The sequence below is a fragment of the Phacochoerus africanus genome, chromosome 8 (assembly GCF_016906955.1).
Source record: "Phacochoerus africanus isolate WHEZ1 chromosome 8, ROS_Pafr_v1, whole genome shotgun sequence".
In the NCBI taxonomy this organism is placed as follows: domain Eukaryota; kingdom Metazoa; phylum Chordata; class Mammalia; order Artiodactyla; family Suidae; genus Phacochoerus; species Phacochoerus africanus.
Window position 1 is genome coordinate 39888975 of NC_062551.1, and position 21923 is coordinate 39910897.

The window sequence follows — 21923 nt, forward strand, 5'->3', positions numbered from 1 at the left end:
ATAACCCTGACCCTCCCTCATCAAGCCCCTGCCATGCAGGCTCTGGGTCAGCTCTGAATTCCTAGCAGGGTCTCAAGATCAGACACCTACATGGCCAGGGTGATACATCCGGAGTAAAGACACAGGGTGCGCTCCCCCACCTAAAGAGGTCAGCAGCCTGCCCTTGCCCCCCACAGATGTGCGCCCAGCTTTGCCAAATCGTCCCGTTGCTCAAGTCAGAAACCCTCATGTGAACAGGAATTCAACTTTTTGCTAATATTCTGTGGGCCACCAGCATCGGTTTGTGACTTCAACCTGGCCATGTTAGGAGTGAGTCCCGTTCAGTTAGTGTCCACTTGCCCCCAGAAGGAGTGAGGTGTTCTTGGGAGCTCCCGGAGGGCAGGGTCAAGCCAGTCCACCCCACGCCCACCTGCACTTGGGGCTCCCGAGGCTGCCAGGCTGATTAATAAGTGGATTTCTATGTGACTGATGTCAGCAAGTGATGGAGGGAGGTTGCCATGGAAGTGAGGATTCCTGGGGAATTAAAACCATGACCCAGGCTTGGCACTGCCAGAACCATGTGCCAGCCAGCCATGCCAGTGGGGATTTACAGCCCTTATAGAGAAGGGCCTGCGTGGGCCTAGGGGACCACCAGAGGCTCTCCGATGGGCACAAATGAACAGTGTTTGACAGTTCATCACCCTTTCACTCACCCATGACACCCACGACTCTCTTAGTTTCAAGTTATGAGAAACCCAACCCCTACTGTCTAAATAAACACATGAAAATAATTGGCTCCAGCATCCGGACAGTTCCTAGTAATCTGGTCTTGGGCTTGATTGGATCCAGGAGCTCAACAAATCAGAAAGCTGCCGCCCCTCACCTCTCGCTCTACTTCCCTGCCTCCTCCCCCAAAGACCTCCCTCTAAGGAAGGTCGCCCTGAGTGGCAAGATGGCCTCCTCCTTCCAGACCTCTCCCATCCGCTTAGCAACTCCAGAGGATTTTCATTGGCCCAGCTTGGGTCACGTGCCTTACCCCTGAACCAATTACATGGTCAGGAATGCAGGGCTCTGATTGGCCAAGTGCCCCTCCCCCCACCAAGTTCAAGAGTGTGCTACCTCAAGGAAAATGTGAGTCCCTGACCAGAAGAGAGATTCCAGGGCTTCCTCTCTCCAAGGCCCTGCTCTGTGTCTTGCATCTGTACCTGGGCCTTCAGAAAACCCAAGATGAGGCGATTGAGCTGAAAGCTGGAGATAGGGTGGTCAGACACAGAACAAAGCACCCCTGTGTCTTAGACCAGGACCAAGGGGTCGCTTTTTGCTGCACAACTGCCCCTCCCCCCAAAAACATGGTCACACATGCCCTCCTTAAAGTGTCTTCAGGGTGTCTCTGTTCCTGGAGACCCTGAGCTTAGGGCGGAATCCATAAGTGTCGGCTGCCATCACTGTTCTATCATATACTAGGTTTACAGGTAAATCCTAATTTTCACTGGATTTTTAAAAATTGTCCACAGCCTTCTGTCTAAAGTGTTGACTGGACTTGTTTTCCAGTGTAAGGGAGGGGCAGGCCAGGGCTGGGCCACCCATTGGTGTGCCAATCTCCGCCCGCAGAATTCACAGCAGTGTAAGCTAGATCTGAACAGTAACCAAGTCTTGGGGAGTGTGGCTGGGTCATGGATTCTGGCTGACCTGGCAGGCCTGTGCAGACAGATCTCCAGGGCTGAGGGGGGACTGGAGCCAAGCCTCCGAGGCCTTCCCACCCTCAGTTCCCTGGCGCTGGGTCCTGCTCATCGTGCCTGGCCCCCCACCCCATAGCCTACACCGGTGCAGCCAGTCTGACCCCTCTTCCTCTGGTTTTCCTGTGCAGAGCCTCCCACCACCCCCCTCCTTCGGCTCAGCCAGGCAGCCACGGTTGTCCAGCTCTGCCGGATAGCAAAGCCCGGGCCAGCTCCACTCTTTGTCACAGCCCGCACCTCTGCCAATCAACCCCCTCCAGAGCTCCTTAACTTTTGTGAGGTGCCTTGAAGGAACTGGCACAAGTTCCTTCAAGGGACGTGCACATGATGGGCGGGCACTGTCAGCAGGTGGTTTCCTGGGACACTGAAAGCCGTCTGGGTGCCCTGTTTAAGGAATTGTACCTGGGAAAGAACTTTCCCCTTACAACCCCCGTGGCCTTATTTCTCTTTCATGCTCGTCTCCTGGTTCATGTCCTTATCCTCCACCATCATCAGGGCCTGAACTACCTATGAACCTAAGCCAATGCCACTGACTTTCTTTATGAATAATAAGAATAATTGTGGATACCTATTGAACACTTACTCTGAGCTAGATGCTACCGCAAATGCATTATAGGTCTTAATACATTTATTCCTTGTAGCAAGCCTGCAGATAGGAATAATTCACATCACATCCATTTTACAGATGAGGAACGTGAGGCACCAAGAGGTTAAGGAAGAATCCCCAGGTCTCATGGCAGAGGGACGGTGCTGCTCTCCATACCCAGCAGCTGTTGTACCACCTCTTCTATAATCCACAGTCTCCTCAAGGCTGAGTCAGAGCTTGGTTGGATACAGAATGAAATGAACTCAAAGAGTCAAAGGTGACCTGCTCCAGACAAGTGGCCATTGGTGAGTTCTGAAGACTCCAAGCCTTTGTGCAGGCTGCCTTGGACATCTTTTCCTTTGCCTCTGCCAGACTCATTCATCTTGGGGCCTAGATGCTGCTTCCTCCAAGAACCTTCTTAGCATTCAAGAGTAGCTTGGATGCCCTTACTTCCCACTCCAAGTGAGGTCACAACCTGCAGAATTTTCCCATCTTAACCCTATCACTCTCTACTGCTGGAAGCTCCTGAGTGGGCAGGGATTATGAAAGTCTTGCTTTACTTTGTTTTAAATTATTTTTTGAAAGAAATTTTGGGGGAGGGGGGATTTTAGCCCCACCCGCCCCCCAGCAGCAAATGGAGGTTCCCAGCCTAGGGGTCAAATCGGAGCTGTAGCTGCCAGCCTACACCACAGCCACAGCAACACAGGATCCGAGGCGCCTCTGCGACCTACACCACAGCTCACGGCAATGCCAAATCCTTAACCCACTGAGCAAAGCCAGGGCTTCAACGTGAGTCCTCATGGATGCTAGGCAGATTTGTTAACCGCTGAACCATGATGGGAACTCCCAGAAAAAAATATTTTTTTAAATAAAGTATAACATATGCTCAGTAGCGTGCACAGATCTTAAGTGTGTAGCTCAATGAATTATGCCTACACAGCCATGCAACCACCACTCAGATCAAGGTATAAAACATATGCAGTACTACTGACAACCCCTATCTCAAAGAGTCTGACTGCTGTCACCATAGTTTTTGTCTCCTCTTAAACTTCAAATAAATGGCATCACACAGGAATAGTGATTTGTGTCTGGCTTCTTGTGCTTACCATTATGTCTGTGCCATTCACCCCTTCATGTTGCTGTAGGTGTCAGGGGTTTGTCTTTATTGTTGTATAGTATTTCATTGAATGAATATAGTGAAATTCACATATCCATTTTACCACCAAAGAACAAATTAACTAGGATATAGGACATCAGGAACTATCATTCTTTGCTGGCGGGAGTATAAATTGCTTGGGTCACTAAGGAAGACTACCATTATTATAACAACTGTCATTTATTGAGCATTTACTATGTGCCAGGCACTGTACTCAGCCATTCAGCTGCATTATTTCACTTAACCCTCTCAATGACCCTAAGAGGTAGAGAGCTGCCATGTGTGAAATCAGACAATCATGGTATTGGATTTCCCGCCGTGGCACAGCAGAAATGAATCTGACCAGGAACCATGAGGTTGCAGTTCAATCCCTGGCCTCGCTCAGTGGGTTAAGGATCTGGCATTGCTGTGAGCTGTGGTGTAGGTGGCAGACGTGGCTCGGATCCAGCGTTGCTGTGGCTGCGGTGTAGGCTGACAGCTACAGCTCCGATTCGACCCCTAGCCTGGGAACTTCCACATGCTGCTGGTGTGACCCTAAAAAGCCAAAAAAAAAAAAAGGATGAATTTCATATCATGTGAATTATAACTCAATAAAGCTGTTATTTAAAAAAAAGACAATCATGGTATCAACATCACAGGATTATTGCGAAATTTAGTTAATACCTCGAAGGATTTAGTGCAAAGCTATTTTGGAAATGTTTGTGATACCTGTTACTGTTAAGGGCACAGGGCTGGGAATTCAAGAACCTGCATTCCAGGTCTACCTAAGCCAACCTGAGCAAGTCATCTCAGCGGCCTTGACCTCAGAGCCCCAGGGAGTTCAACGATCTGCTAATTGGCAACTCTGAGGATGATACAAGTCATGCCCACCAGTAAGACCCAGGCTCTAATTTTAAGACAGTCACGGAAGGAGGGGGCCCAAGACTGAGACTCCATCAGGAAGGGCCTTAGAAGTGTTTAGGAGCTCTCTGCTACATGCTTATTCTAGAGGCTTAATACAGTAGTGCTTTCAAGTCACGATTGTTCAGTACTACCTCTCTCCATAGCCTATAAACTCCACAAGGGCTTGGTGATTGTGTTTTTCAAGCATTCCTTCACAAATAAGATTTAAGGGCCTCCCTTCCTCCAGGCACTATGCCAAGACCTGGACAGGCAAAGTAGGGAAAGGAGCACCAAACACAGAAAGGAGCAAGAGACTTAATGGTGGCAAGTGCTGTGAAGGAACCACAGCAGGGCAATGGGGTAGACAGGAACTCCTGGGGAGAGGGGTGCTCTAGATTAAATCAGTGGTCATTGACGTTCTCCGGAAGGACAAGCGGCCCCAAGGGGCCAGAGCTGGGAACAACAAACTCCAAGGCCCTGAGAAGAGAAAGGACAGAGGGTGATCAGGGGAGCCGTCGGGGGAGGGGGTTGAAGGGGAGGGCTGAGGGGGGCGAAGGCCACTCCATGCGGAGCCCTGGAAGGCAGGGAACGTGGATTTGACTTTAAGGGCCAAAACACTTTATCGCTGGAGAGAACTGCGTGGAATTCCAGCATCAGAAAGGACTTCTGCTCAGGGATGAATCTGTGGGGAAGAGGCACACGTGGAGGGTGCTCGAATATTAGCTGAATGAATGCACGCAAAGAATCACGCATGAATGGCCAGTTGGGCTGACACGCGTCTAGGAGTAACAGCTGTTCTACAGGGGTACCCAGACCTAGCGGCCTAAGGCCCTGGTTCTAGGCCCTGTGACGAGGCGCTGTGACCTTGGGCGCATCCCCGCCCCAACTCAGGGCCCGGAACCCTGCGTCTCTCAGGGGCGGGGAGGACGTGCAAGGAACGACAGTGCGCGCGCGCGCGCGCGCGCGGCAGGCCGATGGATGCGGAGTCTTCTGGCCCGACCCCCGCCGGGGCCCGAACCCTCGTCGCCCGCGGTGTTTACATTCCACCCGCGCGGGCCACGCGGCTTTTTGCCGCTCCGGCGCCGCTCGGCTCCGCCCCCGGAGCCCCGCGACCCGCCCCTCCGCGCGCTCGCGCCAGAGCTCCGTTGCGGCCTGCCGGCAGGCGCGTCCCCGCCCCCTCGCGCGCGCCGGCCGGCCCCCGCGTCCCGCCCCGCGCGGGCTCCGCAGCTCAGGCCGCGCAGGCCCCGCCACGGCCCCCGGGCCCCGCCCCTCCGGCGCGCAGGCCCTGTCACTTAGCCCCGCCCTTCGCTGGCCCCGCCCCCGGAGGTGCCGAGCGCCTGGGCGGGCCTGCGCCGCGCGGGGCGGTCCTGAGGGCGGTGGCGGGGCGGGCCCGGGCCCTCGGGCGGCTGCTGAGGGGCTCCGAGCCGGCCGGGGCGGGGCGGAGGGTGGCGGGAGGGCGCGAGGGCGGGCCGGGGGCCGGTTCCGCGCGCTGGGATTTTTAAATGTCCCGCTCTTAGCCGGGCGCAGGAGCAGCCGGCTCGGCCGCCAGCGCGGTGTAGGGGGCAGGCGCGGATCCCGCCACCGCCGCGCGCTCGGCCCGCCGCCGCCTCCCGCCTCCCGGCTTCCCGCTCGCCCCTGCCTCCTGCGTCCGGCCTCGGCTCGTGCCGCCTGCCTGCCTGCCGCGGAGACGGCTTCGGGTAAGGACCCCGCCGCGGGCTGCCGGACGGCGCGGCGGGCACCGGGTCGGGCCGGGCCGGGCCGGGCCGGGCCAGGCCGGGGTGGGGGTGGGGCGAGATCGGGTCGCCGGGTCCCCAGAGGCGTCAGCGCGGGGTGCCCCGGTAGGGCGGCTCAGAGACGGGCCACGGGGAGGTGTTGAGGGGAAGACTGAGGCAGCCTGGGCCCCGAGGGAGGCGATGGGCCGGCGAGGGTTTCGGGGGGCGTCGAGGGCCCCCCCACCCCGGGTTCCGATCCGGCATCGCCGGTCGCTGGCGCCGCCGCGGGTGACAGGCCACCCCGGGCCCATCGGCCATTTTCCCGACCGGCCCGGGAGGCTCCCGCCGCCGCCGCCGCCCGCGCGGGAGGGGGAGGGGTACCAGGGACGGGCCGGCGGGCCCTGGCCCCCTCCGCCGCCGGTCCTCAGCCCACTGCCTTTTCGTGCCCCCAGGCCTGAGGTCTGAACTTGTGCCCAGCGCCATGCCGAGGGAGAAGAAGGAAAGGTGAGTGGCCTGGCCGCTGTGGTAGAGGGAAAGGTGTGCAGTGGTGGGGGAGGGGTGGGCCGAGATTTGGGGAAAACTCACCCTCACCTCTGTGGCCCCCTGGCTTTGCAGGGATGCGAAGGAACCTGACACTATGAAAGAGGAAAGTGGCACTGATGTCTCTGTTCGCTCCAGGAAAAGGAAGGCAAATGTGGCCGTTGTGAGTACAAAGGAGACAGGTGGGGGAGGATTCCCCCCTTCTCATCATACCTGGGTGCCAGCCTGGGTTCTGCCCACCTATTTATTGATAGGGGGTCACGGGGGAATGCGTTTGGCAGAAATGGTGCTCACATAACCTAACCTACTGTCTTTTTCTTCTCTATGTGTGTGTTTTTGTCTTTGGACTGTGTGGTGTGTTTCCTTGGGTTGCGGGGGTTGTTTTACGTCAGTTTTTGCAAGATCCAGATGAAGAAGTGGCCAAAATTGACAGAACTGTGAGAAGCCAGTGTGGCAATCAGGTAGGTACACTTACTGATTGGGCCTAAATGGAGGCTTTCCTTTTGGGGGGTCAAATGTAGTCTCTTATTCCCTTGGCTGGCTCCTGCTGAAGGCTTGTTCTCTGACTATGGCCATATGACGGTGCCCGTCAGTGGGCACTGACTGCTGCCAGCCTTGGGATTCCAGGAAGGTGTATGTTCCTGTCTGACATCCCTGAGATGACAAATATGCGCTCATGTCTGGAAGAACCAGAATGGACATCACATAACTCAGTCCTCTCCTTTTGCCCTTGAGGAAACTGAGACTCGGTTAGAGGAAGAAAGTAACCCAGAGTCCTGTGCAAGCCAGGGGCGGAGTCTGTGCTTCAGCCTAGTCTGCAGGCTGGTGAACTGCAGGGAAGGCTCCTGACACAGAGCTCTGGGTCACTGTGATGATGGTGGTTTGTGTGTGCTCCGAAGCACCTTCTCCCTCATCCACACTTGTGTTTTCTCGTCATGGTGCTTAGGAATTTACCTTCCCTGTTCCCACCCCCGTTGGGTCATGTTTCAGACTTTTTTTCCCCTTTCTGAATGTTCTTCCAGCTCATCCAGCAATTACCTGTAGTGATCCCTGCTGTCTGGTACCTGACCTGGCCTCCACCAGAGCGTTGGTGGGACATTCCCTGTAAGGATAATGCGCCTCTCAAGCACACTTTTTAAATTGGCTGGTCCTTTTCTCTTGCCCCTCCTTTGTGGACTTCCCGCCATATTTCTTGCATGCTCATGGTATCGTCATAATATCAGAAGTTCCTAGCAGAAAAGGCTTGTATTATCTCTCTACCTCCAGAAATGGCTGGAGAATGTAGTTATGGCTCCAGTAGGGGAAGCAGCCTATCTCCAGACTAGCTGATCAGGCTTTCTAATGCAATAACAGATAAATACTGAGCAGGAATATTAGGGTTGAGCCAAGGATGGTGGTCCCCATGACATTAGCAGTGACAGCACTCCACTTTGTAGGGCAGTGAACAACAGCCATAGTGCTGGGTCTGGAAGAGTAAAGAGCTTTAAGGCTGTGGGCTGCATTGTTTGCAAAACAGTTGTTACTGCACACAGGACCCTAGTAATTAGTATTTCTGGGGAGGTTCCACTGAGTATTGAACAAGGGATTCATGATTTCCCTGCTGTGTTAGAAGTACTTCACTTTAGGAAAGGGAATAAGGTAGTGCCTTCCAAGTTCTTTTTTCTTCTTTCCCTCCTGAAAGACTTCAGACCAGGGAGTTCCCATCATGGTGCAGTGGAAATAAATCTGACTAGCTAGTATCCATGAGGATGCAGGTTCGATCCCTGGCCTCGCTCAGTGGGTTAAGGATCCAGCATTGCCGTGAGCTGTGGTGCAGGTCACAGATGCAGGTCGGATCTGATGTGGCTGTGGCTGTGGTGTAGGCCAGCGGCTGTAGCTCCAATTCGACCCCTAGCCTGGGAACTTCCATATGCAGCCCTAAAAAGCAAAAAGAGAGAGAGAGACTGCAGACCAAGCAAGTTGATGTTTATGGATGTCTTCTTTGTGAAATTCAAGATTACCTTCCCAGCTGTGTTTCGAATTGAAATTTTTAACTGAGGTTGAAGCAAAGCTGTCCCTCTTGACTTCTTGGAGTTTGAGAATAGTTTCTGTTCTCAGAGATAAGCTGAGTGGTGCCTCGAGTGCCTAAGACAGGGCTTTGGCCCTATCCCTGGACTGCAGAGAGCTGATAGAGGTGGTACATGAAGAGCCATATCATTTCCCACTAGAAGGCATTTTCATGGTTGTTCAGAGATTAATGACAACAGGTTTCTGCACATTTTGTGGAGCAGATAGCTTGAAAATGATCACCCATCAGTTATGGAGCAATCAATGTCTTTTGTTATTTCTTGCTATAGATTCATGAAGCCAAGCTTTTGGGGTCACAACCTTTTTGCCTGTTAATTACACAGAATTTTCCTCTGGAGTCACAGTTTAGCCCTGTTGAGCAGCCCTGAGCTACTTGTCGCCGTCATGGGCAACTCCGTGTAACTGCTTCATCGAGACCACATAGAAGCTTTGATTCTTACTTTAGGTTTTTCTTCATGAAAATAATACTCTTTTATTTAAAGTCCATTTACTATATCTGCCTTGTTGTTCGAGTTTTTTCCTTGACGTGGAATCCTGGACTTTCTGTTCGTTACTCATAGTTTTGCATAAATTAAAAAGTTAAAAGTGGCTCGAAGAGTCAGAGGTGGTCAGGAATAATCAAGATTTGCCTCTTACTATTGTCTCATTCCTTCCTAAAGTCAGACAGATCCTGCTTTTTTTTGAGACATGGTGTACACTCAAGTTAAAGGGTAAAGACATCATCATTCTGCTTCATACACTGGTTCCTTTAGGCCGACTTTGGGGACCATTTGTCTACTTGTGGTTCACCCGATTTGTCTATGAACTGCAGATTGAGAACTGTTACCATTTTATCTCCAAAGGCCTGCTCTCAGCTATTTCAACCATCTGGCTCTAGAGGGTGACACCCAGCTTCTGCTTTCAAAACTAGAATTCATTCTTGAATGAAGAACAGCTTAAAGCAGTTGTAATGTGACCCTTTCTGAGTCAAGGAAACTAGAACTGGAAGAGGAGGTTGCCCTTCTCCAACAGCTGTTGGCAAGAACTGTCATGGTTAATTTGCATGCCCAATTCTCTGCACATTGAATGGCGAAGAGCTTTGTCCCGCTTTGCTCTTCTCGGTACACTGAAAGTACTCTGGCCTCTGAAAGTGGCCGGTGTGCTGCCATAGCCATCCTGTCCCCTATCTTCCAGGCGCCACTTAGGGTCCCTGTTGCCATGTTCATCTGTAGTCTTCTCAGTTGTCTCTTTTCCAGTCAACATTAAAGATCTCTCTGCTTAAAAGAAAATGCCATGAGTCTCAGACGTTTCTTTTTTTATCTTTTCTGTTTTTTTGTTTTTTTTTTTTGTCTTTTTAGGGCCACACCCGTGGCATATGGAGGTTCCCAGGCTAGGGGTTGAATCAGAGCTGTAACTGCCGGCCTATACCACAGCCATAGCAGTGCCAGATCCCAGCTGCATCTGCTACCCAGCTCATGGCAATGCCGGATCCTTAACCCGCTGAGCGAGGCCAGGGATTGAACCTGCGTCTTCATGGTTACTAGTCAGATTCGTTTCCACTGAACCATGATGGGAACTCCGAGTCTCAGACTTTTCATGCTGACAGGACTGTTAATATGCCATATCTTCAACAAAATTCACTATTTTATAATTTTTTAAAAATCAGAGTTTTTTAGAGTAGGACAATAAACAGCTTTAAAAGGAAAAATGTTCAGAGTTCCCTGGTGGTTCAGGGGTCTGGTGTTGTCACTGTAGTGGCTCTGGCTACTGCTGTGGCACAGGTCGGATCCTGGCCTGGGAACTTCTGCATGCCACAGGTATGGCCGAAAATAAATAAATGAATCAAAGGAGAAACTTTTAAATGGCAAAATGACATTATTTTCCAAATATTAAAAATTAAGTACCTGGAATCTTAAAAAAAAAAAAGAGAGAGAGAGGTAGTGTTTTGTTTTTGCCTTTTTTAGGGCTGCACTGGTGGCATATGGAGATTCCCAGGCTAGGGGTCTAATCAGAGCTACAGCTGCAACCTACACCAGAGCCACAGCAACACCAGATCTGAGCTGTGTCTGCAACCTACACCACAGCTCACGGCAGCGCCAGATCCTTAACCCACTGAGCAAGGCCAGGGATCGAACCTGAAACCTCATGGTTCCTAGTCAGATTCATTTCCACTGTGCCACGACGGGAACTCCATTGTTTTGTTTTTAAATGGTGGTTTATTCAATTAGCAGTTATCAGTAAGGTTTGGGAGTGGGTTTCAAAAGTCTTCAGGGTTATCTAGGCTTTATCTCTATGGACTTAGTATGTTCTGTGACTATTGGCCTTATTTGATTTTAACGAGGCAGATACTCCTTTTGTTTCATTTTGAATTAAAGAAAACAAAAGGTCTTTTTTAATGGAGTATATTTACCTTGATACACAACCAAAGAAAGGTAGCACATTTGATGGGTTTGTTTTAAAAATGGGGAGATTTTAGACATAGATGGCAATCAGTTTACGTGTTGGTTTTTATACCCGTGAATGTGGAGTGCTTATGTAAATACTTTTCTTGGAAATTCTCTTTCACTTTTAAGGCATTTTTTGTGATTTTTTTGGTGGTGTAAGAGCTGTTTGCTTTCCATCTTACCCCTCCTGTGTCCATTTTGCTGCTCAGGCACCTCATGAGGATGAACTACTACCAATGGTAATTTCCGTAGGTATTTACCTCATAGACTCCTAAGCTCATGACAAAACTGAAGTGAAAGCTTGGAGTTGTGACTCTGTCATCTCCGTATTCCTGCTATCTCCATCTTGATTTAGGCCACGATATTGATTTAGGCCTGGAAATTACTGTCCAGTGTGAAGACATTTTCTGTTTTACTGGCTGTTGTACAAATCAAGGCATGTAAAAACAGCTGGTTTACATCAACCATTTAAAAACGTGCCTTTCTTGGCGTTCCCATCATGGCTCAGTGGTAACGAATCCGACTAGGAACCATGAGGTTGCGGGTTTGATCTGGCCTTGCTCAGTGGGTTAAGGATCCGCCGTTGCTGTGAGCTATGGTGTAGGTTGCAGATGCGGGTCAGATCCCGAGTTGCTCTGGTTCTGGCATAGGCCCTCAGCTACAGCTCTGATTGGACCCCTAGCCTGGGAACCTCCATATGCCATGGGAGCAGCCCTAGAAAAGGCAACAAGACAAAAAAATAAAAACGCGTCTTTCTTTTGCAGCCTTGGGACAATAATGCAGCCTGTGAAAACCCCTGCTCCTTCATTCCCACACCTGACAAAGAAGAGGATGAGCTTGTGTACCCAAATTCTGTGTATAAGCCTCAGAGTTGCACACCATCCAGAGCCTCGCCACTGCCTATACTGAAGTAAGCTGACTGTCAAGCACCTTCCCGACCTCTTACTCCCTGTGTGCATCCCACCTCGTTCATGTGGACGTACGTGCGGATGCGTCCTGACACCTGCCTTTGCTTGGTTTTGTTTTTTGCAGCTGGGCAAATAGAGAGGAGGTATGGAAAATCATGTTAAACAAGGAAAAGACGTACTTGAGGGATAAGCACCTTATGCAGCGGCACCCTCTTCTGCAGCCTAAAATGCGAGCAATTCTTCTGGATTGGTTAATGGAGGTGAGCTCGAGCCTTCCTGTTAACTAGAAGCATTGACCCTTTCCAGATTCTTCTGTGCCATTCCAGTCTCCTTGTGTGGGATTCAGCTGACCTAGTCTGTGTCCCTGGACTGTGGTGATTATACCACAGTGGTCTATCTTTTTTGCTTAGGTACTTCCTTAGAAGAATTTCTGAAGTCTCTTTACCCCTTAGGTACTTTTAAGTGGGCATCTAATTTTTTCCCTCAAAGTTTAAATCTTCGCAAAGATCGTACTGTTCAGTTAACTACGAATACTGATATTTAATCTTTGTTAATTAAATTGCTTTTAAGTGTGTACAGTGGGATGTGGATAACAGCTATTTGCTAGCCACTATTGTATATTTAAAAAATATACGAACAGGAGTTCCCATTGTGGTTCAGCAGGTTAAGAACCCAACATGGTGTCCATCCATGAGTTCAATCCCTGACCTTGCTCAGTGGGTTAAGGATCTGGCATTGCCGCAAGCTGCAGTGTAGGCTGCAGATGCAGCTCAGATCTGTCATTGCTAAGGTGGTGGCATAGGCCAGCAGCTGCCGCTCCGATTCAGCCCTTAGCCTGGGAACTTCCACATTCTGTAGGTGTGGCCCTAAAAAGAAAAAAAAATTAAATAAATGGAAAAATTAAAAATATATGAACAAACTTATCTTTAATAGTCAGAAATTTTATATGGTTTCTTCTTAACTCCTTGGGATCGATTTCTCTTTCCCCATAGAACTTTATACTAACAAAAATATTGTTCAGGAGTTCCCGTCGTGGCGCATTGGTTAACGAATCTGACTAGGAACCATGAGGTTGCGGGTTCGATCCCTAGCCTTGCTCAGTGGGTTAAGGATCCGGCATTGCCGTGAGCTGTGGTGTAGGTTGCAGACACGGCTCAGATCTGGTGTTGCTGTGGCTCTGGCGTAGGCCACAGCTCCCATTCGACCCCTAGCCTGGGAACCTCCATATGCCACGGGAGCGGCCCAAGAAATGGCAAAAAAAAGACAAAAAAAAATATATTGTTCAAATCTTTTCTCCGTCACACCATCATACCTCTACAATAATTGATCTAAATAACAAGTATTACAAATTGCGATAAGTAATTCTTAAAGATAAAAGGTAATATATAGGCAGGGCACCTCTTTCTGGGAGGAAGTGTGGGTGATACAATGGCAGCAGTAGCTTGATTAAGTGACACTTCCTGGGCACCTTGCTAAGCCTTGGCTGGGTGAGAAGTGGGCTTTCTTCTGAGAGGTGGAAGCGCATCTTAGGCAGATCCGTCTTATGGAAGAGTACGTGTATGTCTAAATATTACCTGAAAACAAACTGTGCCGTGTACCCTTTAGAAAGTCGGTATTGCCGGGGTTTGTGTACCCCCGTTGTGTTCGTCCTTGAATCAAATCCCCTGCCGCCACTTAACGTCTGTGCCCTTAGCCAGGCAAGTCACTTAACTCTGAATCTTGATTTTCTCCTCTGTAATGTTTTTGAGCAGTGTTTTCCTTGCAGAGTTTGTGTCGTTACAAACTGTATATAAAGTACAGCTTACATAGCAGGCAGGAAAAGATAGCTGTTTTTATCATTCTTAATTTCCTTTCCTTTATTGGTCCCTGAAAATGTCAACATAGAAAATGTACAAATGTGCAAATGCTTTGGCAGGCCTGGTTAAACCTATAGGCCTTGCGGTTGTCCACCGTAGACCTACCATAGCACATAGGCCTCCTGGGCCCTTTAAAACAATTTATAATTCCTCAGAGCCCTGGAGGTAGTATGCTTTACAATCTCAGGCTTCCCCTCATACGATGCTGTGACTGAGAGGTTCTATTTTATATAACGCCATAGATGCAGTTGATGTAATCGATACCTGGCAGGAATGATTTTCTCTGAAAGTCCATCAAAAAGGTCATGTAATACCATTGAAAGGAGGCCAGAAAAGAATGGTAACCTTTATGTCTTCAGTGGGACAAAACTGGAGTCCGCAGTTCACAGGCTGGTTTGTCTGCAGTGATGCCCCATCCCCATCCCTTAGCCCAGCCAAGAAGTCTGTCCTGAAGAAAGGCAGTGCCAGGTGCCCAGCTGTGAGCTGGATAAGGAGGTCTGAAGTTTGTTCCTTAGAGAACAGAAGCTCTGCTTTTTCTTCTCATCAGATTGTAATTGTGTTACTTTGTAAAAACTGACTCTCAAGTCCACAGGTATGGTTCCAGGTGGACTTGAGAAAAACTCTTTGGTGATTGATGGAGTTCTCTGTTAATGTTCTGTTTGTTGTTTCCTCTGGTGCCTTTTCGACTTATCAACCATAAAGTGTTCTTTTTTTTTTTGTCTTTTTGTCTTTTTGTTGTTGTTGTTGCTATTTCTTGGGCCGCTCCCGCGGCATATGGAGGTTCCCAGGCTAGGGGTTGAATCGGAGCTGTAGCCGCCGGCCTACGCCAGAGCCACAGCAACGCGGGATCCGAGCCGCGTCTGCAACCTACACCACAGCTCACGGCAATGCCGGATCGTTAACCCACTGAGCAAGAGCAGGGACCGAACCCGCAACCTCATGGTTCCTAGTTGGATTCGTTAACCACTGCGCCACGACGGGAACTCCCCATAAAGTGTTCTTACATGGGATGTACTGTTTATGTAGGAACAGCAGTTTTAAATGCGTAATCAGATATTTGATGATGAGTTGAGGTCTAATATTTCCTTGCTCCTTTTCAATCCCATTCAATCCCATCGTGTGCACTATTGCACCATAGCTCACAGCGGTCCTGCGAGGTAGGCGAGGCAAGTGTTACCCTCGTTTTACAGTCTGAGATAATCTGAGATAGATGGGTTTGTCCGAGGGGGGAGCCTACACTAGAACCTAAGTTTCAGAGTCTTTTTTTTTTCTTTTTAGGGCCGCGCCCACGGCATATGGAAGTTTCCAGGCTAGGGGTCAAATTGGAGCTGTAGCTGGCAGCCGAAGCCCCAGCCACAGCTACGCCAGATCTGAGCTGCATCTGTGACCTACACCACAGCTCATGGCAACGCCTGATACTTAACCCACTGAGCAAGGTCAGGGGCAGAACCCACATCCTCATGGATACTAGTCTGGGTTTGTTGCCGCTGAGCCAGCAGGAACTCCTAAGTCTCTGAGTCTTTTGTTTAATGCTTTTAAAAAAGTTTTTGCCTCTTGTGATTAACAGATTAGCAGTGTTTTAGTGTTTAATGTTGTAGTCTTTAAATAAATGTACTTTCATACCGATAGCGCTCATTGTGAAGAATGTGGTAGTTCTTACCTAATGTCATAATGAAACTTATTAAAAGGGGATGCCTTTCTTTGAGAAAATTCAGTTTTTCCCTGAAATGCTGCTTTTACCAGGCTGTGAGTATACTTTCCCTCTGCAGCCTGGGAGCATTTGCTCATGTAGTATAGATCACAGAAAATGGAAATTCCTGTTGGGGCTCAGTGGAAATGAACCCAACTAGTATCCGTGAGGGTGAGGGTTTGACTCTTGACCTTGCTTGGTGGGTTGGGGATCCGGCCTTGCCAGTGAACTGTGTTGCAAGTTGCAGATGCAGCTTGGATCCTGTGTTGCTGTGGCTCCGATTCGACCTCTAGCCTGGGAACTTCCATATGCCTCACCCGGGGCCCTTAAAAAAAAAAAAAGAGACGACAAAACTTCAGACTTACATCTGAGTTCCAGCTTTTTTTTTTTTTTTTCATTGTGCAAGTGCTTAGGGACAAGCAAGGTAACCATTTTTTCAAAAAACCAAATTCTATCTTTTATTTATTTACTTTTTTTGCTTTTTAGGGCCGCATTTGTGACATATGGAAATTCCCAGGCTAGGGGTTGAATCGGAGCTGCAGGTGCTGGCTTATGCCACAGCCACAGCAATGCAGGATCTGAGCCGCATCTGTGACCTACAGCACAACTCACAGCAACTCTGGATCCTTAACCCACTGAGCAAGGCTTGGGATTGAACCCCCATCCTCATGGATCATAGTCAAGTTCATTAACTGCTGAGCCAGGAGGGGAATTCCCCAAGTTCTATCTTAATTTAGTTGTATTATCCTGCACTGAAACTCTTGGCAAGTTTTTTGTCTTTCTTTTTTCCTGAAATAACTGTTCTAAAACTCACTAAATATTTCTTCAGGTGTGTGAAGTCTATAAACTTCATAGAGAGACATTTTACTTGGCACAGGATTTCTTTGATCGGTATATGGCAACACAACAAAATGTTGTAAAAACACTTTTACAGCTTATTGGGATTTCATCTTTATTTATTGCTGCCAAACTTGAGGTAAGTAATTTTCAAATATTTTTTACATAGCCCATGCTTTTCAAATTTTTCTGATTTGAGGTCTTCTAAAGTTAAGCCGCACATTACAAAAAGTCTAGAAATTAACCAAGAAGAAAAGAATATAAGTATATAAAATGCTTGGTTTAATTGTAATTCCTTTCATCAGAAAATTGGACTTTGGAGTTCTCTTGAGGTGCTGTGGGTTGTGGACTTGAGTTCCATCCCTAGCCCAGAAACTTCCACATGCCACAGGCTGTGGCCAAAAAAAAATTTTGAACTTTGATCTAAGAGGATTAAGATTTTGGTGTGATTAGAAGGGTAGATGGCCCCAACTTTCACATTTTTGCTAAAAATGTTGAAAAGGTGAAAATTTGAAAGCTCCATAGTGACTAAAAGGTTGATTGATTGACTCATTCATTGATGAAGGTGAATGTTTCATTTCTTTCATAATTAATGCATTTTGAACCACTCGAGTGGCTCTTGTATTTATCCACTCTCTTTCTGGGTCAGTATACTAAAAAGAATTATTTGGGATATATATTATAAGTTAAAACTATTAGAGGCTGGCCTTTTGCTAGTAGTGTCTTTCTTTTACTTCCTTTTAGGAAATCTACCCTCCAAAGTTGCACCAGTTTGCTTATGTTACAGATGGGGCTTGTTCAGGAGATGAAATTCTTACCATGGAATTAATCATTATGAAGGTAGGTTACAAGTTAATTTTTCAGTCCTTTTAAAAAATACATACATAATATCTTTTCTGCATTCAGCATTGAGTGCATCTGGCTAGGTGTTCTCTAACTGGACACATTGTGGCTTGGGAAATGGCTGCATTTTTAATTCCTTTAGAGGACCGGGGGAGTCGGAAAAATGTCTTTCTTTTTTCAGCCATTGATCTCTTTTCTCTGTTTTCCTGCAGGCCCTTAAGTGGCATCTCAGTCCCCTGACCATTGTGTCCTGGCTGAATGTATACATGCAGGTTGCATATCTAAATGATTTTTATGAAGTGCTCCTGCCACAGTATCCCCAGCAAATCTTCATACAGATCGCAGAGGTAAGTGGCTCGATTCCCTCTGTGGGGCTACCTACCCCGCCGCTAGGTCGAGTAACTCTGGAAGAGGTGTGTGTTGGCTGTCTCCTGCAGTGTTCTTCTCTTCCCCGTAGCTCCTAGATCTCTGTGTCCTGGATGTTGGCTGCTTAGAATTTCCCTATGGTGTACTTGCTGCTTCTGCCTTGTATCATTTCTCTTCATCCGAGTTGATGCAGAAGGTTTCAGGTACGTTGGCTTTCCAGTCCATTCACAAGGTGTATTAAACCTACAAACCAGTTGTTGTCCTCAGCTTGAGCCTAACCTGTATTTTCATTGCAGGGTATCAGTGGTGTGATATAGAGAAGTGTGTCAAGTGGATGGTTCCATTTGCCATGGTTATAAGGGAGACAGGAAGCTCAAAACTTAAGCACTTCAGAGGGGTTCCTGCTGAAGATGCCCATAACATCCAGACCCATATAAACAGCTTGGATTTGCTGGTCAGTACTGTTCCTGGTTTCCCAGACAAGACTTGTTTGTTTGTTTGTTTTGTCTTTTGTCATTTTAGGGCCACACCCGAGGCACATGGAGAGTCCCAGGCTAGGGGTCTAATTGGAGCTGCAGCTGCCGGCCTACACCACAGCCATAGCAACACAGGATCCGAGCAGCGTCTGCAACCTACACCACAGCTCAGGGCAACGCAGGATCCTTAACCCACTGAACAAGGCCAGGTGTCGAACCCACAACCTCATGGTTCCTAGTCAGATTCGTTTCCGCTGCGCCACCCCGGGAACTCTTCCCAGACAAATTCTTAAAACTGCCTGGGCAGCCTGTTTACTTTTCCTTCACACAGGCTCCAGGTATCTTAAAACGACTCCAGTTCTTTTAATTCCTTGAGAAGAAAGATTGTGGCCAACAGATGCTGTGTCTAAATGTCACGTAGACCAGAGATGTGTAGATTGTTCTTTGCTATTATTTTTCCTTCACTCATCATCTCCATAGAAAAAAAGCACAAAGCAAGCAAACCCCAAAGGATACGTTCTCCCATTTTAACCTTTCTTACTTTTTATTCTTATCCATAGGACAAAGCCCAAGCAAAGAAAGCCATATTGTCTGAAGAAAATAGGATTTCTCCTCTCCCCACTGGAGTCCTCACCCCGCCACCGAGCAGTAAGAAGCAGAGCAGTGGGCAGGGAACAGCATGACCACACCGGCATCCTCCACCAAAGACAGCTGTGCGGAAGTGCCTGCTCCAGGTTCTCTCCTGTCGGCTGCAGCAGAGGCCTGCATTAGCTTTTACAGATATTTAAATGGAGGAGCACGGCTCTTCCACCATAGGAGGTTTTCTGCGGATAGCATTGGACAGGGAGAAGTGTTTTTTATTGAATGCTTAGAGTTTCTAATAAGTGGGTCAAGTACACCAGCCACCTCCAGAACACCACCGAGTGCTCCAGATGCTGCTAAGGAGGGTGATACTTGGCTTGATTGACTATTCACACACATAACAAAGGCTTGAAGTTGAGGAGGGCCACATTGCTGTTGGCCTCCCCCTGGGTGTTCTGGGTTGTGTCGTATTAAGCGGAGCAGGTGGTTGTGAGCGTTGTGATGTGCAGCCCACAACCAGCTGTGCCGGGGGCCTGCCCGTTCCATATATCAGTTGACAGTGTACAATGCCTTTTATGAACTATTGTTTTGTAAGTGCTGCTATGTCTCTCCGTTTTTTAATAAAGATGACACTGTCTTTGAGACAGCTGGTTTTATGAGCTCTGTCTGGTAATTTAAGTCAGGAGTCAGCTTTGAACGTGGCCATATCAAGTTCTCATTTTTAACTTCAGGCTCCTTGAAGCTAAAGTGTTTCAAGCAAATACAGTAAAAGAAAACTTTTGAAGTGAGCTTCAGGGGCAGCCTCACAGGCCTCCCGAGGGCCCCTGTGCTGGAAACAAGGCTCCGATTGGCTTTCTCCACCAATACCCTGGGCAGTGGTGGCACCAGCTGGGCTCCCGGCTGGCGGGGGCCATAGTAGTGAAGGCACATCTGTATCCAAGAGGATTCAGTGTGATTCCTTCCCTAGCACAGGACAAAGGTCAGGAAATATCTGTAATTAGTGTTATTTAATAGTCTTTTTGTCCTTACCTTTAAGAATTTTTGTTTGGAGAGCTTGGTAACATAATGTAGCCTAATACTGTACTTTGAAGAAGAAAATGCAAAGTAAAATCATATGTAGCTCAAGGCCATGACGTTCGTAAGACTGTCCCCTGACCGTTGTTGGAATCACCAAGTGCCTTGCTGACAGAGGAGCTCACTATCCACCTTACAGCCCAGTGTGTATAGTTCACATCCCATTTTGTGGGACATTCTCAAAGGGGTGGCCTTGTTGAGTCTTGTGTGTCATTTCCTCACAATGCTTTGGTGTATGTATGGGTTCGTTGAGGGAGGGTGAATGAGCAAATAAATATCATTTATTTTCAACTTGGTATTTTATCATTTTGCAAAACCTATCTGAAGTAGATAATCTACCATATTTATATGAGAGACCATACTTTTTCACCTTGTGATGACGTAGTTTTGACAGTTTTAATAAAGTTTTCCCAATAAATGCATTATAAATCTACATGTAATGGTCAAATGATATTCCTAACTAATTATTTCTTCATCTCTAAGATGCTCTTGCCTCAAAACGAAAGTAAATTTTTGGAGTTCTCTTGTGCCTCAGCAGGTTTAGGATCTGGTGCTGTCACTGCGGTAGCTTAGGTCACTGTTGTGGCGTGGGTTTAATCCCTGGCCCAGGAACTTCCACATGCTGTGGGTACAGCCACCAAAAACACAAAGAGTGGATTTTTAATGGTGGTCATTTGTGACTTGGAATAATTCTGAAAATGGTTAATTTACACTTAATACTTTCTGTGCAAAAATATGGCATTGAAGACATTTCTACTTTGAAAGTTTTATGTAAGTTTGAGAGCTTGGCAAATGTGAGGAAATACTGGTGTGAAAGCGTGTTTGAGGTAAACCCTTCATGGATCGTTTGGCAAGCCATCATATTGCAGAGCAGCCCTGAGTGTGCAGAGCTGAGGGTGCCTGACTTGTAAACTGTCAAAAGTGCTGCATTGCTGGGCATCTGCTATTTTTCTAAACGGCAGTGTTGCCATAGGCAGCTCTTAATAATCTGTGCCAATAAAGGCCAAATCTCAGGTGGGGAAGTGAAATCCATAGTGGCCAGTATTTTCTGTGACTGCCAGAAACCCTAAGAGCCACTGGTAGGTCAAATCAGGTTTCGCCCTAAAAGAAAAAAAGACGAAAAAGACGGTTAAGGATCCAGAGTTGCCGTGAGCTGTGGTGTAGGTCACAGATGCGGCTCGGATCTGGCATTGCTGTGGCTGTGGTGTAGGCCGGTGGCTACAGCACCGATTCGACCCCTAGCCTGGGAATCTCCATATGCCAAAAAAAAAAAAATCTGGTTTCCCCTCTTAAAGGAGCTTCTTCCATTTGCTACCAGTCAATACACTGGTCCCTCACTGTTGGCTCTACCCATCTGCCAGATCACATTTGCTCTGCGCCTCAGCTAAAACCAGCTGAGGCAAGGTGGTACCTGCTAGAGGGGTGAAAATGGCAGCTCTGGTCACCCCTGGTGAACAAATGCTCTGAGGCAGAGATGTGTCAGCAGGAAGGACCCAGAGGAGGGAGTGGGTGTGGGCCCTCTGTCTAACTTGTTAGAGCTGGAGAAACAGTCATTTATCAACCCACCCTGAAGCCTGATTGGATAGTGGTAGAGCATATACCACATCCTCTCGTCACACCCTGGCTCACAGAGTTCGCACGCTGGCCCTCGTCGGAGCTGCTGTCCTGTCTCTGTCCCCTGTGCCCAAGAAAGAAAACACTGGACTTTGGGTGAAGGATGTCGAAGGTTTTCCAAAGCCATCTTCCCTGTGTGGAATTTGGACAGCTCGTTTCAGGGAGGTTGTTTCTCACCAGTGGATGGATAAATGACGCCAAAATTCATGTTGACTTAAAAGTGCCTGAGGCAGGTAGGCAAGGCTGTAGGGCCCTTTAAGGTTCTGGAGCTCAGGGAGTTCCCGCATTGGCACAGCGGAAACGAATCCGACTAGGAACCATGAGGTTGCAGGTTCTATCCCTGACCTCGCTCAGTGAGTTAAGGATCCGGTGTTGCTGTGAGCTGGTGTAGTAGATCACAGACATGGCTTAGATCTGGTGTTGCTGTGGGTCTGGTGTAGGCTGGTGGCTACAGCTCCGCTACAGCTCTGATTAGACCCCTAGCCTGGGAACCTCCATATGCCATGGGTGTGGCCCTAAAAAGACAAAAGAAAAAAAAAAAAGATTTGGAGCTTAGGAGTTCCCTTCATGGCTTAGAGATTAAGGAACCCGACTAG

The 21923-nt window shown here is 48.3% G+C and overlaps 1 protein-coding gene across 1 annotated transcript; it reads left to right on the top strand.

Annotated features, from left to right (window-relative positions):
- The first annotated feature begins 5854 nt into the window (after nucleotides 1–5854).
- CCNE1 (cyclin E1) lies at nucleotides 5855–20004 on the top strand. Its single transcript, XM_047792060.1, has 12 exons — nucleotides 5855–6036; nucleotides 6504–6555; nucleotides 6667–6754; nucleotides 6984–7052; nucleotides 11846–11991; nucleotides 12114–12249; nucleotides 16365–16511; nucleotides 17117–17212; nucleotides 17428–17562; nucleotides 17673–17784; nucleotides 17878–18035; nucleotides 18618–20004. The coding sequence occupies exons 2-12, from the start codon at nucleotides 6533–6535 to the stop codon at nucleotides 18738–18740; spliced, it is 1233 nt and encodes a 410-aa protein (XP_047648016.1). The 5' UTR covers nucleotides 5855–6036; nucleotides 6504–6532; the 3' UTR covers nucleotides 18741–20004.
- Nucleotides 20005–21923: the final 1919 nt, after the last annotated feature.